This window comes from Wolffia australiana, chromosome 1 (genome assembly GCF_029677425.1).
Source record: "Wolffia australiana isolate 7733 chromosome 1, ASM2967742v1".
Classification (NCBI taxonomy): Eukaryota; Viridiplantae; Streptophyta; class Magnoliopsida; order Alismatales; family Araceae; genus Wolffia; species Wolffia australiana.
In genome coordinates this window covers 2,809,763-2,829,709 of record NC_135835.1, presented here as the reverse complement: position 1 = coordinate 2,829,709, position 19,947 = coordinate 2,809,763, and the positions used below count along the sequence as shown (strand labels likewise).

Genomic DNA, 19,947 nt, shown 5'->3' with positions numbered 1-19,947 from the left:
TTCTTCAAGGGCAATCCCAGGTAGCGCAAGGGTAGCATCCCCATGGGAGTCCCCAACGCCTGTGAACATTGAAATTCCTCTTCCGGTGTAAGACCAAACCCCACAAAAATGGATCTGGCTCGGTCAATTTGTAGTCCTAAGAAATCTGGAAAGAGGTCTAGTAGCATTGAAAGATTGCAGGCTTCCTCCGCCGAGCCTTCGATGAAGAAGGTAGTGTTGTCAGCATACTGAAGTAGGGGATACCCATTGAGAAACTCGCCGACTTGGAGCCCTTTAGCTTTCCATATGTGCATATCTTGACTGTATATGTGGCCAAGGCATCCACTGCTATAATGAATAATAAAGGCGCCAAAGGACATCCCTGCCTAACACCTCTTTGAGGTTGGATCCACCCCTCCTTTGGTTTGCCATTCATTAAAACCGAGGAAGAATGTAACATCACGCACCTCCTCACCCATTCTCTTGGGAAGTCTCTCTTCCTCATTAAAGCCCACAGGAAGTCCCAATCCAGAATGTCATATGCTTTAGCAAGTCGACTTTCCACACAAAGCCTTTCTTCTCCTCTTTGTGCCATGCAGCTATGATTTCCCCTGCTACTACTGAGCTATCTATTAATTGTCGACTGGGAATGAAGTCGGATTGAAAGGGTCCAACCAAATCTCCAATCACTTGTCAGAGTTGATTTGCCAAGACTTCCCCAATATAAGATAGATGGAGTTGGACAGTGATATAGGTCGAAAGTCACCAATCCTATTGACCTTCTGGCATTTTGGTAGGAGAAAGAGGCGTGATTTGTATAATTGCTCTAAACAGTAATTTCCCTGGCAAACAAATTCCGCCAAAGTGTCCATAAATTCTGTTTCAACCATCTCTCAAAACTCACCAAAGAAAGAGATCTGGAAACCGTCAGGACCCAGAGCTCCTTCTCCGTTCAACCCCTTGACTGCATCTTTCACTTCGTCCGCCGCGAATGGCCTCGTCAACTCAACCCACTGTACCCGCGTCACTTTGGTGGCTCCTCAGCCACTCCATTTCCAGTGGCTAGGAGGACCCTGTTTTCAAAAGGCTTGAAAGTGATCGGCCAGGGCGCCCCTGATGCCCTTGATCCAACGACTTCTTGGTTCCCCACTTGGAGCTTCAACATGAAGATTATGCTTAAGAACGGTAAATATTTTCAACCTCCGATGAGGAAGTAAGCACTGCACAAACATGGTGTATGGATGCTAGAGTCCAGAAAACACATCTTTTACTCCTATATTTTCAACCTACACACTCCAACAGTTCTTCTCACTTAAGGCTTAATCGAAGGTATGATATATCTAATTTAAAAATACTCTATATCTGGCTATGGAAACAGGGATGATTGTTAACCTGTGAACCTGACTATATTCTAGGACAAGGTGCAAGTATCCTATCAACCAGTCAGGGATGCTTTCAATGCTTAATTGGGAAGCTGAATTACTAACCACAGACTACAGCAGACATCAGATGAAGTTAGACTTCTCATTGAATGAACACATGATCCAAAAGTACATAAGCACGCAGTAAGTAGAGTATCAGTGTCTTTAAAAGGTACTCCCGGATATGCCCTCCAGTTTAGTTGATATGATAACACTAACAAACAAATTTTACTTATGAAGACTGAGCAGGAAGCATACTGGATCACCAATCAACATTCGGCAATGCCTCCTTGGGAGGTAACATCATCAGTTAGTGAATAAAGAAGTAGAATATAATCGCAAGATGATAGGAACCTAGATGTAGGTTCCTATCACAGGATTTTCTGAGAGGACACGGGAGGGATTGATTGGAAGAAGTAGGAATCAATCAGGGACGAGAAAACAGAGGTTTGTCTAGGGAGAGACGATTAAAAGTAAGGGAATTATAGATGAGAGGAGAGACTGATCATAGACAAGCGAGGGCTCTATCCAGGGACTTGCAGGCTCAAGAGCCAATGAGGCGATCACAGGGAGGCAGGGGTCGCCGAATGGTAAATGGGGTTAGGACTGAGTCATTGAGTATATGACAAGGGGTTGAGCCAAGATGCGACTTGAATTCTTCATTATTAGTTGCCATATTAACTGGAAAAATGAAAGAAAATTAGGGGTATTTCACCTGTTTATGATAGAAATATAGGGATATAGGTTTGTGGATCACACCTTAAGGTCTTGTGTGGAGTCTGAATTCTGGGCAATACCTCTTATGTGGCAACAAGCTGGCTATCAAGATAGTCAACCTAGAGCATCATGATTAAACAAAGCATGTGGAAGCAGAATGGCACTTCACAAGGGAGAAATTGGAAGCTGGGATCAAAATTATATTTGATTTTAGATCTGAAGATCATTTGCAGATATCTTCAACAAAGGTCTCCATATCCTCCCCATCAGAAGACTCAGAGTCAAGCTGCGAATGTTTATCCACTCACCAACTTGTGGTTGAGTGCAGGGAGATTTCATTCTTATCTTTTTGTATTTACTCGCCTTATTCTTTAAACATGTTACAGTGCATGATTAAAATGTCACTTCATAATTTCTAATTTGGTATTATGTAAAAGTGTTATAGTTTATCTGCCTATTTTAGGCAATTAGAATGTGAATGACATAGCATTCTATGCATTTCTATGGTTTTTATTCTCTTGCTCCCAGGGCAGCAGGCTCCTCCCGTCGCCCTGCCTCCGAAATCTCTCCTCCAACCAGACAAGTGTTGACAAAACCCCATTTTGTGGATCACCAAAAATGCCTTTACGGGGCCCTGATTCCAAATTAATGGTCAAATCCCCAACACTATGGTATCCGACACCCAAGGACTGCAAAAATGATATGATCCACTACGGGCATTTTATCATTTTCTTTCCTACATGTTTTCCCTTTAAATAGGGCACTCCTCCCATATGAGACAACCCAGATGAATGAAAAAGTGAAGTTGTTCCCCTCTCCAGGGAAGTCCATCATACCATTATCTCCTATCCTGGTGATGGCCACTATATCTAGGTGGCATCTACCCTGTTGTCTTCCCTTCTCATCTCATCTCCCTCTCATTCTCTTTCCCACAATAAGAACCAAGTTTTTTTAAAAAAATAAGGGGATATGTCCCAAATAGAATTACTGCACAATTTTTCAATCTTTATCTAGTTTCTCTCATTGCAAGTTTGCTCCAACAGTAACCTAACTCTGTAATTTTCTCTGGTGAAAACATGGAGATGCCTCTTCAATCATCGTGATAAGGTCCCAAAACGGACTTATCATAGCTCTAAGAAGAGACGAAGCAAGTCACACATGTGAATTGTATAAGGGCGGGCTTATGACGCCTCCATTAAATACAGGTCGATTGACAGACGAGGAGGTACAAAGTCAAATTCAAGAACCGCAGAGCGGACGAGGAGATCCTCTGAGTTCTCTATGAGAGAGGGTTGATTCGACCTCTCCTATGTTTCCACCGAGAAGTCTGATTCAGTCTCTCGTCATTTCCTTTTCTGTAGTGTCCTTTTTCCTCAGCCTGTATCCACTCATCTTTGATTCTCATCACCCTCTCTGTTCCTCGGAAAAAGAGTTTTCTTGATAGTCATTCTCTTGGAGATTATTGGCAGACACACCTTCAAGGAGATTCAAGATCCAGGATCGTACCACGTCACTTCATCCAACAGTAATTATTAGCAAAAGTATCTCATTCGACATAATGTTATATAAGACAGCAAGTGGCTTTCTATTTTATTATTACTCTTCAGTTACATCGAGAAAATGTCAGACATATCCCATCAATAGAAATCACTGCACATACAAATAATCAGAAGAAAATGAAAGACTCTACAACTAACATCCACACTTAAAGATAAACATTAAGATTCAAGAAGCAAAAATGATAGAAAGGTGGTAGAGAGGAGCTCATCGGGCAAAAAGCTTTACCTTGCAAGATGCCAGAAATCACAGAAAATGTGAACTCTTGGCTCACATCAAGGGGTTCTCGACAAATGGGGGAGGGCCAAAGATCTGGATAACCTATCCCCCTGCAGAGTAGTATACACTTTATATTAGACGATTGCATTACCAATCCAGAGTTTAATATGCCCTAGCATTTTGATCTTTCAAAAATAATAATTTTTTTTTGAAAGAATCTTTCAAAAATAATATAGAAGAAAATGAAAAGAGAGACATCACCACAGGTCCCCAACTGTGCTGGATCTGACTGAAAGCATTAGATATTTCATGCTTGGGTTTTTCTTCTTCCTTTCGCATACCTACAGATGTATTGGGCATCCAACACTCCCTACTCATCCTACACTTTGGTCCTCATGGGGAACATCTGGAAATGCTCTCTGTAACGCCAGTAAAGAATCCCAATATGTCTCTGGGGAATATAGTCCCTTTCTCTGGATGAGAGCCTCATTACCTCTTCTCTTCTAGAGATGATTTTTGATGGCCACAATTTTCTTGGGGCCTCATATGAACTAAGGTATTATAATTTGATCAGTCAAATCCTGCACCAATGAATGCAGATAGTTGGGTCTTAGCTGATGGCAGTCTCCGTCATTGATAGCATTTTTTACCTCCATCTGATCCCAGTAGGAATGCTTCTTTGTGTTATGATCTACTCCCTCTAGTTAGCCCACTAGGGGCATTCTCATCTTTGCATTCTCGTCTGCATTTCCCTTTAAAAATATAGCCCTCGTCATTGGCGGCCGGGATTTGAAGTTACAGGTTAGTGTTTCCCCTTGGTAGCTACTATCTCACTCGACGATGTCCATTCTGTTGGGTCTCTTCACCTCCGGGGACACCTACTCTGCCGCCCTTGTCCCCCTTGGTGTTGTCCATCCCACCAGGGTCATCTCCTCCCCTGTCCTTCTCAATACAATCCCCGGCAGGGATCCCATGACTATTTCTCCGGACTCGATCAAATGCTCCTTCACAGCATCAAGTACTGCAACTTGCCCCCACATTTCTATGCCCATTTCTCTCAAGCTTTAAGGATGCGACCAAAACTGATAATCGGCGAGTTTCATAGGCCATAAAGAGCTCTGCAGTTTTTTTTCAAAAAAAAGATGTCTGCAGTAACTGGTGGAAAGTAGTGTTATACCGCATCTTCTCATATGGAAGCCACTAGCTGCATAGGCTGGGTCTGACAGAGGACTGTAAGTTTATGTTCAGCCACCTAGTGGCTAGTTCGAATAGTCTTATCAGTATCAACAGAAAATATTGTGCCTTCAACACAATTCTTTTCATAAGACATTCATCCTTGGGCTTCTCCTCAGACAGTCATCTTGAGGGAGAGGCAACTCATCTGACTTCCTCGGATTCTGTTTGGTTGTATCAGAATCCCTAAAGTGATATCTACATTATCTTTGCTTTGACTCTGAGATCAGACTGATTCTATATTGTTTCTACTAAATGTTGATTTCCATTTCGAGGAATTCCCTTATTCGTTACGACTTATTATACTCAAGAAGTTGCTTTTCCCCTTGCCCTCCCATCTGACCAGGTCCCTTCGTCCCCCCACAATCCCCTATCCCGTGATTATCTCACCAACCCTTCAGCCGATTTCTCGTCCAGATCAATTTTTCCTTGATCAATATCTCCCTCCTCTCATCACCTATCTTATTGGTCCTCAATCAGGGATCGATTCTCATTCAAGAAAAGTCAATGGTATACTTCAATAGGATCCTATCAGATGAGAGATAGATATGGTTTTGTCTCAACTCGAACAATATAGAAATAAAAATCACATCGAACATACACTGATATCGTACATTTCAGAGAAACCAATGAAATGATGTGTTTAACCTTTCTTCGCCATTTCATTCCAGAGTTTTAGGGTTAAGTACTAAAGGAAGCACACATACCACGACTCTGCATGGCCTGGAACATCAATCTCTGGCATTATGTTGACGCCTGCAGAAATATTTAAAAGCTGAACGCTATTTTATATTGCTTTATCGATCTTGAACAAAATTTGAATTATAAAAATAAAATCAATGGAAATACTACATCATAGGACCGTTTCACCCACCTAAAACGAGCATGCCCATAAATAACCCAGCATGAATCAAGTTCAGAATGGAAAAAAGGCTCAATCAAAGCGAGGTAATCCTTTTTCATTTCCTGTTCAAGTTGTATCTTGATCCGGATTTTGAAAAGGGTTCAATAACTTTCTTATTTTGAAAAACTTACCAGAAATAAATATGGATAATAACATCTATGAAAGAGTTTACTGTTAGGTCATGGAGGATACTTAGTAGGGTTTAAGCTAACTAATTGGCCCGAGGCCTTGTACTCTGTAATAGCCTAACCCTAGGAGATATTAATAAAAATAACTACTTCAGGCCCAACATGGGCCGCCTAACTTCCCACTAAGGGCCCATTAAGGGCCCATTAGTGTAGGCCCAGTAGGGCCTAATATATGTTGGGCCTGACCACAGTCAGGCCCAACTCTCCAACGGCTGAAACCCAGCCGTTGGAGAGTCCAGCTGCTTTAAAAGCAGCTGGACCTCTCTGTTTCAAACAGTCATATATTCAAAATATATGACCGTTGGAAACAGGGAATATTCCTTAGGAATATTCCCTTTCTAACAAGTGAAGTTTTTCTTCTATAAAAGGGGGCCCAGTTCAGCAATAAAAATTATTCCTTCTTGCCCCAAATTCTTCTCTCTTCTTTTTTCTCTTTCCATTAATCACATGGTATCAGAGCAAGGTTTGATCTGAACCTAGTGCAGCCCTGATTGAAGCCCTATGAAGCCCTGATTGAAGTCTCCATTAGAGCTCTGTTCGAAGCATTCCTGAAGCACTGTTTGAAGCCCTGTTCGAGGCATTTCTGAAGCACTGTTTGAAGCCCACCAGAAGGTCTAGTGAAGTTCTGATTTCTGTGACTTTTTTCTCTTTTAAAAATTTCTATGGGAAAGTCCAGAACCAGAGCCACAGCCAAAGCAGAAAAGGAGGCTGAGGAGCTGGCTTCCCTAGCTGCTTCCCTAGCTGCCTCCACTCCAGCTGCTGCCCCAGCAGCCCCTGCCGCCATGCAGTTCACCACACCAGTCAAGGGAAGGCCTGTCCTACCCGACCTGGACATGAAGTACAATGGCCTAAATGGCCAAAAATGGATCACTATGGTACAGAGGGCTCTCAAGGCAGCCTACCTTGGGAGACACCTGACTGAAGAAGCTCCGTCAGAAGACGAAGCCGGTTGGGAAGTATGGGAGTCGGAAGAGGCTCTCATTATGAATTGGATGTTGAAGAATATGGAAGACGAACAGAAGGATGACTACCTTCTGATCGACAGCGTCAGGGACCTCTGGTTAGAAGTCAACAAGTCATGTGCAGAAATGCACAGCGATTTTCGGGTCTATGATCTCCGCGAGCAAGAGCGGACGCTAAAGCAGGGAAATCTGACGATCTCCACCTATTCGGCCAGGCTGAAGGCGATTTGGCGGGAATTAGATCTCCTGTGGCCCACAGGTGATAAAAATTCCCCCTCATACCTCCTCCGTGAAGTAAAATTCAGAACTCTGCAGTTTCTGATGGGCCTCAATTCCGAGTACGAGACCCTCCGAAGTCAGCTGCTACACCGGGAAAGATTTCCCACGCTAGCAGAGGCAATTTCAGAGCTCCAAGGAGCACAAAGCAGGAAGAAATTGGGTAGCAAGGGAGGGGAAACCTCCAAACCTATCGTTGCTGCTCACTTAGCGAAAAAGGAGTCTCAACCTGGGGCACCACCACAGCCTGTGGCACCATCTTCTCAGCAAGCCAAAGCCCCTCCAAAGGAAGGTAACACCTCAGAACTGATCTGTGGGTACTGCAGAAAGCCAGGGCACATCAAGCGGGATTGTCAAAGGCTGGCGTGGAAGGAGGAGCAGATCAAGAAAGGGACCTGGAACCCAGGTCAGCAGAAGAAGGCCTACGTGGCCAGCGAAGGCGACCAACCACCCTCCACCGAGAAGGAGGAATCAGGGAGCGACATTCAGAAGCTTATTCAAGCGGAAATAAGCAAAATCCTGCAGAAGATGAGCTCAACATCCCTCGTGCAGTCTGGTAAGTGTTTCGCATTTACCACTTTTACAAATACTAAATCAATTTCTGTATCATGGGTGCTGGATTCAGGGGCGACAGATCACATGTCACCCCACAGGTCCTTATTTCAGACTTATGAGTCTGAGAAGGGGAATCTTAAAGTTTTTACCGCCAATGGTGGAGTCCTACGGGTAGAAGGAAGAGGAACAATCCTCATTAAAGGAAAAATCTTGCAGGGTGTTCTTCACGTTCCTGAATTAAAGGCAAATCTTTTGTCTCTAATTCAGCTAGTGGAGAATACCGGGTGGCGGTTCTCCTTGGATTCTGACTGCTGTTTTTTATGTGTAAAGGACACCGGACAGAAGATTTCATCTGTTAGCCGGAGAGGTGGTCTTCTCGTGCTAGATGAATCATGGGAAGGAGAAGGGCAGTCGATGGTCTATACTGCCCAGAGCGAGGAGCGGGTCATCCTTCTTCATAGGAGACTAGGACACCCCTCATTTCATATCTTAAAACAGTTGCATCCTCATATGTTTAAAGGAATTCCTTTTGAAAATTTAATTTGTGAGAGTTGCCAATTCGCGAAACTCAAACGATCCCCATACTTCAGTACGAACCACAGAGCCTCCTCGGCCTTCGAGTGTGTTCATAGTGATGTATGGGGCCCCTGCTCCATATCTGGTTTATCTCACCAGAAATGGTTTGTTCTCTTCGTAGATGATTTCACAAGGTATACATGGGTATATCTAATGAAATCCAAGGCAGAAGTACCATCTATTATTCTGTTATTTTGCGAAATGATTCAAAATCAGTTTGGGAAAAGGATTAAATGTTTGAGATCAGACAACGCCAAGGAATACTTTTGTGGAGAAGTAAATAACTACATGGAAATGAAGGGAATTGTTCATCAATCTTCATGTGTAAATACTCCTCAGCAAAATGGGCTTGCTGAAAGGAAAATTGGCCATATTATGACATCGGCCAGGGCACTCCTATTTCAGGGAAATTGCCCTAAACATCTCTGGAATGAGGCAGTAGCTACGGCCACACACCTCATAAATAGGACAGCGTCAAAGACATTGGGACTCAAGGCCCCAATCGACCTATTATCCGCTGAATTTCCTAACATAACATTAAAGACTAACCTGCCGGCCAAAGTATTTGGCTGTGTTGTGTATGTTTATGTCCACAATGCAGGTAAATTGGATCATCGGGCAGTAAAAGTGCGTATTTTTGGGCTACTCTACCACGCGAAAAGGGTATAAGTGCTACCATCCGGAGTCAAGGAAAGTGTACATCTCTGCAGATGTAAGATTCGACGAGGTCAGGATGTTTTATGAGACAACAGACAGATCCGGGGACTACTTGGAATCAGAGGAAGGAGATGCCGAAGGTATGGAGTTTAGTTGTTTTTCCCATAGGGATAGTGCAGAGGAACTTAAAGAGGGCACTGTGCCGGATTTGACGGAAAATGAGTGACCACGCCCGATAGCCGACGCCATAAGTGAAGAACAAATACCAGCAGAAGAACCAAACCGAAGCAACTATGGATGGCCGATTGCGGTTAGTAAAGGAACCCGGAAGTGTACGAAGACCAAACTCTATCCGGTAAGCAACTATGTCTCCTACAGTCGTTTTTCCCCAGAATACACTCAGGTTGTGTAGGCTATGATAGCTGTGTCTATCCCAAAGAACGTCAGAGAAGCTCTGACATCCTTAGAATGGAGAAAGGCAATGGACGAGGAGATGGAAGCACTTAAGAAGAACGGCACCTGGGAAGTAGGCCCCCTCCCTATGGGAAAAAAGGTAGTAGGTTGTAGATGGGTCTTTACGGTTAAGTACCATTCATATGGGTCAATTGCAAGACACAAAGCCAGATTGGTGGCCCAGGGGTATAAGCAATCATATGGGATTGACTACAATGAGACGTTTTCCCCGGTCGCAAAACTAAACACGGTCAGAATCCTGATTGCACTAGCAGCAATCTACAAATGGAAACTACACCAGTACGACGTGAAGAATGCTTTCCTACATGGAGAACTTGAAGAGGAGGTATATATGGCACAACCTCCTGGATATCAGGTAAGCGACAAACCCAGCGACGTCTGCCGCCTCAGAAAGTCCCTATACGGACTTAAGCAGTCCCCCAGAGCATGGTTCGGTAAGTTCTCTCGGGCCATGTTGACAGCAGGATACTTCCAGAGCGAAGGAGACCATACACTTTTCATAAAGCACGGTAAGGAAGGTAAGGTAGCAATATTAATTGTTTATGTGGATGACATAATCATAACAGGGAACGATGACGAAGAAATTCAGAACCTTGAAAGGTACCTGTCTTCATCATTTGATATTAAATCGCTTGGACTTCTAACGTATTTTTTAGGAATTGAAGTGGCATACTCAGGGACTGGGATTGTACTGTCTCAGCACAAGTACATTCTAGATTTGTTGAAAGAAACCGGTAAGCTGGACTGTCGTCCAACCGCCACACCAGTCGACATTAATGTCAAACTGAAGGCACAACAGCATGAGAAGGATGCTCGGTGGACAGGACCTCGTTCAGAGGCTCATTGGTAAACTCCTATACCTCAATCATACGAGACCTGATATTGCGTTTGCAGTTAACTCCCTGAGTCAGTTCATGAACGATCCACGGGAGTCTCATCAAGGCGCAGCAGACAGAATTTTAGCCTACCTGAAGGGAACTATTGGACAGGGACTGTACTTCCGGACAGGAGGTGAGCCTAGTGTTACTTTATACACTGACTCTGATTATGCAGGGTCCTTTGAAGACAGCCGCTCTACCTCCGGGTACTGTAGCTTCCTCGGTGGCAACCTTGTTACATGGCGCAGCAAGAAGCAAAAGGAAGTTTCCCTCTCAAGTGCCGAAGCAGAGCTTCGAGCCTTGAAGAAGGGAGTCTGCGAGGGCATGTGGCTCCAAGGCATCCTGAAGGACCTACGCTTATATGACGGTAAAGGTATGATTTTGCAGTCAGACAGCAAATCAGCCATTGCGATGGCGAAGAACCCCGTCCAACATGAGCGCACGAAACACGCACGAGTGGCCAGGCATTACATCAAGCAGAACATTGACGAAGGACACATAGTCCCGCAATATGTTCCTACGTTGGAACAGACCGCGGACATCTTCACGAAGGGCATCCCAGGCCCACAATTCCAGGTGTTGGTGTCCAAGTTGGGCATGATCAACATCTATACCCAACTTGCGGGGGGGTGTTAGGTCATGGAGGATACTTAGTAGGGTTTAAGCTAACTAATGGGCCCGAGGCCTTGTACTCTGTAATAGCCTAACCCTAGGAGATATTAATAAAAATAACTACTTCAGGCCCAACATGGGCCGCCTAACTTCCCACTAAGGGCCCATTAAGGGCCCATTAGTGTAGGCCCAGTAGGGCCCATATATTAGGCCCAGTAGGGCCTAATATATGTTGGGCCTGACCACAGTCAGGCCCAACTCTCCAACGGCTGAAACCCAGCCGTTGGAGAGTCCAGCTGCTTTAAAAGCAGCTGGACCTCTCTGTTTCAAACAGTCATATATTCAAAATATATGATCAAGAAACAGGAATATTCCTTAGGAATATTCCCTTTCTAACAAGTGAAGTTTTTCTTCTATAAAAGGGGGCCCAGTTCAGCAATAAAAATTATTCCTTCTTGCCCCAAATTCTTCTCTCTTCTTTTTTCTCTTTCCATTAATCACATTTACAAAAATCTAGGGACCTGGAAAGAAGAAAATTATTTTATTAATTTAAATTTGAGCTTGTAATTAGGACGTACCTCTTCTTTTCGCGTATCTATGAGATACGACCAATATACATGAAAAGACAAAAAACCAAATTAGTTAATCAGAAAAAATGACGGGGTAAAAGACTGCAAGGAATATTGAAAGATCAATGCATAAATTTTATTGAAGATGCACCAAGTTGTTAGGTAAGATTAATTCACAAATCAATTTTACGTTTTGAGTATTACCTTAACCAAGAGGAACGATGAGTGGGGCTATTTTAAGGCTCTTCCTTTACTATAACTATTAATCGGAGGACAAATGATATCAGTGCTACCTTTGGGCTATGTCATAACTCTCGCATTAACCAGTAATTTCTGACCTTTATCAGAACCTGAGAAATTTGGAAGAGGACGCCCTAATACTTCCTGATAATAATAGAACTTTTGTACTTCTCCAATATGATAAATTTGTTTATTAAGCCTCCCCCTAAACGTAATGAGTAGACCAATTTAGAGTTTCAAATATTTTCATATATTTTTAATGTTACAGGAAATATAAGCCGCAATGCACTATCCCTTCATGCGTCTGAAAAGCATATCATGAATATCTTCTCATATCGTCATGCAATATCCTGTATACAATGCCAGCTTAGAAATTTTATTTCTGAGATGGAGATCTCATTTAAGGCCTCAGGCTACAATATTCAAATACGAACTGGAGCATCAAATCTAAGAATATTTAAGAGACAAGAATGGGAGGGACTTACTCAACAAGATCATACGCATCCTCAATTGTATACCTTTCCCATTTCGTGTAGGAACCATTCCAGAGATCTGGATATGATGGGACTTCAAGAGGAAAAGCTTGTTCATCGATGATGTGCCAATGAAGAACATTCTGTGAATGAAAAATTTAAAATATACGCATAAAATTTATTAATTTGACATAAATCAGAGCTGGATTTTCAAAAAAAATCTTTAAAAGATTAAGAATGAGCTCTCACAAGCTTAGCATATGACATAGAATCGATCACTTGCTTAATCACATTGACTGGTAAGTAGTGCCGTGACGTGTCTGCAGAAGCATCATGAGTAATAAACTACGAGTATTTTCAAGTGTTCCATAATGTCATTCAAGCCAGAAAATTATAACATGTGCATACCAATAAGCAGCCCACGGAACGTGAATCTAGGCTTATCATTAATATACCAAGGTGCTTTATGTACTTGAACTTCTTTAGTTTTGAAGTTAAAACTGCATAGTTGACTGAACGTCTGACAAAGACACCAAAAAGAATCGCCACTTTAAGTATCAAATGAAATACATCTATAATATCAAAAGATAGAAACACATTTTTTAGGATTTATTTCTCAAACCAAATATATTCTTGCCAAACCTTCCTGTCTAAAAATCACAATGAAATTTTCAATTGAAATGACCTTAGACACAGAAGAAATCAATTCAATTTAGTTTCGACTTTATTGTTCAAACTTTCTACATGTTTACAATGAAGATATTTCCTTTTTTGAGTATAAAATAACAAATAACAACTGGAATAAGAATACCTCTAGCCCACGGATTGCCCCGTAAATAGTGTTCGCCTGACAAGAAAACATACTTAGAATAAAATGAGATATGATGAGAAAGTGTTGCGAGATGACAAGTGGGAGCATTGGATTCATGAGGCGAATTCTGGCATGATTTGTCAAGAAGACAGATGGTAAGAAAACAAGACATAAAAGTCACGATGTTCGACCTGAAGAGTTAGAAAAACCACAAAAAATCAGTTATGTGAAAGTTAAGAATTATTGTATCGTCTAACTCAACAACGATAAGGGTCCTCAGTGAAATTTGATCAGTACATAATCAAATGGAATGAAAACAAATTATTTATATATCTCAGCTCTCGATCAGTTTTTACTCTCTACTACTGTTACTAATCAAAGGTAAAAGGCCACCAGTAATTAATAAACTTATCAAATCTGCCCCTAAGAAGGATAACATCAAATATGAGCTGTGTCTCAAATGAACACTGGCTCGATTGAAATCAATACTCGGTTGCTGATCCGGTGCTTGGCTCTCTTACGGAATCTCTTACGGATATTTTCAGAAAAAAAGTTTAGATTTTAGTTTCAAATCTTGAGAAGCGATGCACTGGATTATCCACATAATCCGATGAACGGAGAAGGAACGATGTCTAATTATCTACTATCATTTTAAACATAGTTCTGAATCCCGACTCTGATACTGATACAATTTAGCCTGAATAATCCACCTAATTTCTTCGTCGAACGGAGCGTACTTACCTCAATAGTAGCTTCTGCGACAATTGAGAGCGGGTTACGCCCAGCGACGAACAACGTGTAACTTTCATCGACACCCAGTTGCAGCTGTCAATTAAAAAAGCGCAGCGCCCAGCGTCAACAGAATGTTTTCAAAACCAAGAGGAAATACCAGAAATTGAAAACACAATCAATAGATTCACTCGCGACATTCCAATGACGAGTGTACGCCACTCTTCTAGATCGGTATATTTGAAATTCTCTATTATAGTAACAAGGAAATCATGTACTACTTTTTGAGGAGTGACCAGAGTAAAGGACATCATACTTCTTCACTGTCAGAAGAGACGACGATCGTTAATCTGCCGAGATCGAATGTCGGTCTCGGCGAGGACTTCGTCCGATGTCTGAACACAATTCCACGATATCTCTCCAACGCCTCCGCTAGAATCGAAGAATTCGAGCCGGCTCCCACGACGCGAAATTCCAATTTCGGGTCGACAGACAGTGTCTCATTGCCGTGACGGAATTCCATGGGCTGCGGCCACAGCAAAGGAAGTGATTCATCGAGTTTGAGTGAGAGTTCACTCGCCGGAACGGTCCTACAGGCGATCAGATCAGGACAAAACCCTTGAATTAGGAAGAACAACAAGAACAAATTCCAGAGTTCGGCCAGCATGGCGTTGGAATGCCGATCGCCAAACAATCTCCCAATTTCTTGAGCAAATTATCCCAGCAGAGAACGATCCGTAATCGATCCGGAGTAAATTATTTGACGAAAAAGCTCATCGTTGAGATCGCAGATAACGACGAACAACGACTCTGCTCTGAGGCAGCTGTCGGAGACCACGTGTAAAAGACGGTTGAAAAATAATTGGGCATATATTATTTCATAGGCCCAACTCTATTAGTTGACTAGAAAGAGCATTAGGGGTAAATTCTAGAGTCTTAAAATATGGGGAGTTCATTACTTCAATTGGGGATAATGCAAAATTATTTTATTTTTTAGTAGGAACCTTAGGAGGCTCTCTAAATAGCGAAAACAATTATTCCCAGAGTAGAGATTAACAAGAACGTAGAAACCAATGCTTCCGCAGATTCGATCTTGGTTTACAATTATAGCTTCCACCCCTATTTCTATTTAGTTGGGATTGAATATTTGAAAAAATGCAAATGTAATCAAAAAATAGGTGAGGGAATTTGTATTATACTGCCTTTCTCTTTGTAGTTGGGTCTCTAAGTTTTTGGACTGTTCCAAATTCCACTTGAGCATCCAAATTTGGATCAATACCGGCAAATACATCTCGGAACAAACTTTTTTCGCCATGCCAAATATGTCTGAAAAATAATAGCAAAGCGAATGAGGCATGCCCGAAGGTGAACCACAACTGATATTATTTTTCTGACTTAATAATGAAGTCTAGAACAAATAAGCTAGACTTCGGTATCTAGTGAAGCACACGACCATGTTTCACAACCCGATTGACATCACCGCCTTAGGAGGATACAACCCAGGTTATGGCATGCCTTCGGTGTCGACCCCCGGTCAAGGACCCTAATTTAGTTTATTATTGAATTTTCTGAAATTAAGGTAATTTTATTCCTCTTTTAAGGCCTACTAATAGGCCATCGATGTATGAATCATTTGGGTTATTTTTTAAAGTGAATTTTCCTTTTCGATAATTGCCCTAGTTCCCTCTCTACGGCCACTACCATAGAGACGGCTGATAGAATTGTCTCACCCCGTGTCTTTGTACCCCCACACCCCTTGCACCATTAGACATCGTGTGCCATTAGTCACCTGCGCCGCCGTTCCTCTCCCTATGTGACATTTGCGTTGTCACGTCATTTATGCTGCCTGGCGCCCTATGCCGCTGTGTTACTGTGTTAACATCCATTTTATGTTGCCATCTCGTGCTGACTACACTATCCCACCTCCACATTATCATGTATCTGCACCACCCTATGCCGTGAGGCGCCATGTCTACTGTTTAGGTTTCGGGGCTATGCCTCAAACCCCGCAAGGGGGTGGCTGCTTACACCTAATCGACCACGTAGTCGTATCCACATCTGGGGCAATCAACGTGCACATCATCCCCCACCCCCCACCCCCTTGAGCAGTCAATTTCTTCACTGCCAGTATCAACATTCATCATCTATTCATTGTCTATTGACATCATTCAACTATGATGACGTGACTATTTACTGCCATGGTGATGACGTCGACTCGTGACTCGATGACAATAACAAAGGGTCGCAACCAAGGAAAATTATCCTCATTGTTTTAAATTCAATCTTTGCTTCACAATATGTTATCTTTGAAGTTTGTATCAATCTGCTCTAGTTCCATTATGTTTTCATATGAGAGAGTTTTTTTGTCGGTAATTTATTTTATGAAATCTCTAATCTGCTTCATACCCTTCTGATATCTTCTTCAAACTTTGAATCAGTTTCTCATCCTTCTGAAATTTATAAATCGTTGATTGACTGAGTGATTCATATGCGGTTTTTTTGTCAAATTTTACTTGATAATTTTGATTGCAATATTTCATTATCACGAGTCTGATGATGACATCGACATTGACCTTGACATTGACGTGAACAACGTTAAACTTGTACAAAGCTCATATGACTGACTTAAATGCTTGTTGGTATGGGCACCCTCATTGATTTCATCACCTATTCGCCAATGTCATGTGTTGTCGTCCTTTAGGCGTGTCAATCTCTAGTTTGTTTTTTTTTTTCGTATACATGCTCAAATTTGAGCAAATGAATAACTTTTGTGCAATGTGCAGTGTGGTAAAAAAATTTGAACTAAAAATCTAAAAAAAATTAATTCAACTTTTTGAACTATAAAATAAATTCACAGTAAATCTACTACATGAATATGATGTTGATAGGAGTATACACTTCAAAAATTTAAGTTTTTAGTAATATAAATATTTCCCAAATCGTGCAAATTCCCACCCAAAAATGCACCACACATTGCGCAACTGGTCTAGTGTGATCCAACTTTGGCACACTTTGTGAAATGAATTGCATTGGACAACCATGTCTAGTTTTTCAAGTGCCCACTCATTTCCTGCATACAATATTCTCTAATCAAGCTTTGTAAAAAAAATTTCTAAGCTAGTTGAGAGCATGCTGCCTTTTTATGATGCGCACCACCTTCTGCCTAGTGCACATTTCTTAAAAGTCTTAATAATAAAACCATATAATATATTTATTTTCTTTAAATATTTTTTCACAAAGTCATTAGTTTGCCTACAAGCATCGCCTTGTCCGTCCACTAATATGTCCATTGTACCAACCCAGATAACTAGGGATGGTCGCACAATACAGTATGGATATTCCCACCAAATGTTTAAGGAATGCAGGGAGTATGGAAGGACATGGTCTGACAGAAGTTTTGGTCAGACTAGACTGCACCCAACTGTTGGTCAGCCTTTTTGTAGGACTGCTAAAAAATTTAGTCTGCTTCCAAATCGCATGTCAAATCAAACCAAATACTGGATGTATATAAAATATACTAATATTATATAAAATGATACATGGTGGGAGAGGAGCGGGTCAGCATGAACCATGTGAATGTAGCATAGCACTCCTCTGCCCCCTCGTTGATCCATCTGTTCACACTGCTGATGCCTTTGCCGTCACCATTGACGCCATTGCACTGCCCAACTCAGTAAGGCCTCCATCTTCCTCTTTCTCCCTCTCTCACTCTCATTCTCTACCTCTCCCTCTTGCAATCTCTTTTTCACACCCTCTCACTCTCCCTCTCCTACTCTCCGTCTCTCACCCTTTCTCCTTCTCTCCCTCTCATTCTTGCACATCTTCCCTCTCGCCCCCTCCCTCTCCCACTCTCGCCCTCTCCCTCTCCCTCTCTCCCTCTCCCACTCTCACTCCCTCCCTCTCACTCCCTCCCTCCCTCTCCCTCTCTCCCGCTCCGATCAAGGAAGGATCTTTGCAAGAATTAAGGATGTGAAACCCTAGTTGTGATGCAGGGGGAACAATGACCGAAATTAATCCAACTTCAAGGCTTGACATCAAACAATCCAAAAGACTTGTCTAGCTGAAATTTTGTGGGAACCTTTTTCTTTATCCCCTTGTTTTATCAGTGCACTGGAATCTGTATATTGAGGCATCTATTGCTGTAAAAACTACCTTTAAACTTGCTTTCCATTTGTGTAAGCTGATTGAAAGAGAGTGAAGTTGGGGATCCATCAAAGGCTTCAATGGTGTCTTAAGTGATTAAGGAGAGAAACAAATAAAGTAATGAGCTTGCCTACATCAGCAAAGTGATGCGGTCATAGCAGAACATATTGAACTAGGGTAAGTTTTCTCTCCAAACATTGCATCCTCTTCGTCACTGTTACTATGTTTGATTTATCTCCTCCTATTTTCCCAACACATTTCATGCCAAGCATCATCGCTTAACCCCTCAAATTCACTTTTCTCTTTCTCTTCACCTCATCATCCCTTCATAACTAAACTATAAATGATATCCATTCAGACATTAACTTTCATCTGTGTCACTCTCTCTGCCTTCGCATCCCGCAACCATCTCTTTCCTTCATCCATAATTGCTCACTCACTCATTCGCCTACTTTAATATCTATCTCATATCTTTACTCTTCGTATTACTCACCTCAATCTTATTAAATATTCAATATTACCTTCTTACTTGACCATTTCCCCAGTCATGCCTTCTCTTATTTTAGTCATCTACTCTCACCCTTTAAGCACCACTTAAGAAATTTCAAATCCCTAATCACCATTTGCCGTGGAGACGATTTGTACTTATCAATAGCTAGTTGTATCTTAGTAAGTATAACTTTTTATACATTTATTGATTAAACATAAGGAAAACAGCACTAATTACACTCCAAATTTTGAGTTTAACATGAAAAAGTCAAATGGGCTTAGGAGACTGTTTTATGAAATACTATTTCTTGAATTGGGAATTCATGCCAGACTTCCATAAACAAAGTTGTAGGTTTATCTTTCAATATTGACTCTTGATTTCCTTTGCTGATTTTAATTGTGACTTTTAATTTCTAGTTCAAGTTTGACATTAACAAGTAGTCAACCAAAATGAGATAGGTCCTTGAAAAAACTTGGAGAAGACTGAACATCAGGTGTAGGTTAATTTTTTTCCTATAATTGAGACCAAGTTTGACATGATAATTCCACAGTGGCCACTGTTGGGTTCTCTGCCTTGGTTCGTCCATGGAAAACACAAATCCATGAATGTGCAAGCGTGTCGATCGATTCATATCGATATTTAAAATCAAACATTGAATGTAACTTTTGGGGAACTCATTCCACCCTTGACTTTGACGTTCCGAGTTCGTTTTGAAGCTGTTCATGCGTCCAGTCTTTAGAAGTATCCACGCGATCACTCGACGCTTGGATCTCCACATCTTCTTCTCCAACGCTTTTTGAAATCTAGAAGATCTTCTCACCATAAAGACACTCTCCTTGGATGAGTGGATAAGAAAGTGGAGAAAGGGAGGGGGTCTAGGTGCTTTAAATGAGTGCCCCTTCCCAATTTATATTTTACTTTAAGTTTTTCTCAAAAACCCTTAAAAAGTAAAATATATCCACCAATGCCCTCATGACCTTTTGCGTGTGACCCTCTAGGCCCACGTATCGTTCTAGTTAGTAACTCTAGTGGCCCAATAAAATTATTGGTCAACCTTATTAATTAACTATATCAATATATAGATTAATTAAATAATGATCGATTTAACCCAATTGATAGGTTAAGTTTTCAGTATGTTGGGTGCCAAGCTACACCTCATGCTCTAGAAGATACCGAGTAGTGTTGAAGTATCTCATGGAACCTTCACCGTCATCAGTTACCATATATGTACAATCCATCATCTGCGCGATACTCTCGAACGACTTAGGGTATAGTTTCTCGTCA

At 41.7% G+C, this 19,947-nt stretch overlaps 2 protein-coding genes across 2 annotated transcripts in view; one reads left to right on the top strand and one right to left on the bottom strand.

Annotated features, from left to right (window-relative positions):
* Nucleotides 1–14,855, bottom strand: part of HEXO1 (beta-hexosaminidase 1) — a 29,878-nt gene extending 15,023 nt beyond the window's left edge. The window contains exons 1-9 of the mRNA XM_078573326.1: nucleotides 14,347–14,855; nucleotides 14,043–14,126; nucleotides 13,302–13,337; nucleotides 12,899–13,010; nucleotides 12,740–12,810; nucleotides 12,503–12,633; nucleotides 11,787–11,803; nucleotides 5,834–5,882; nucleotides 3,903–4,003 (exon numbers count right to left, since the gene is read on the bottom strand). Coding sequence (XP_078429452.1) covers nucleotides 3,903–4,003; nucleotides 5,834–5,882; nucleotides 11,787–11,803; nucleotides 12,503–12,633; nucleotides 12,740–12,810; nucleotides 12,899–13,010; nucleotides 13,302–13,337; nucleotides 14,043–14,126; nucleotides 14,347–14,697 — 952 coding nt within the window. The 5' untranslated portion in view covers nucleotides 14,698–14,855. The remainder of the gene's footprint in view (nucleotides 1–3,902; nucleotides 4,004–5,833; nucleotides 5,883–11,786; nucleotides 11,804–12,502; nucleotides 12,634–12,739; nucleotides 12,811–12,898; nucleotides 13,011–13,301; nucleotides 13,338–14,042; nucleotides 14,127–14,346) is intronic.
* LOC144701567 (uncharacterized) lies at nucleotides 7,320–8,382 on the top strand. Its single transcript, XM_078573327.1, has 2 exons — nucleotides 7,320–8,012; nucleotides 8,342–8,382. The coding sequence occupies exons 1-2, from the start codon at nucleotides 7,502–7,504 to the stop codon at nucleotides 8,368–8,370; spliced, it is 540 nt and encodes a 179-aa protein (XP_078429453.1). The 5' UTR covers nucleotides 7,320–7,501; the 3' UTR covers nucleotides 8,371–8,382.
* Nucleotides 14,856–19,947: the final 5,092 nt, after the last annotated feature.

Excerpts from the sequence above, each read along its gene's own strand:
- LOC144701567 (XM_078573327.1), top strand. The coding sequence starts at position 7,502 with ATGGGCCTCAATTCCGAGTACGAGACCCTCCGAAGTCAGCTGCTACAC. Across the intron at positions 8,013-8,341 it reads AACATCCCTCGTGCAGTCTG|GACACCGGACAGAAGATTTC; the intron begins GTAAGTGTTTCG and ends TTATGTGTAAAG.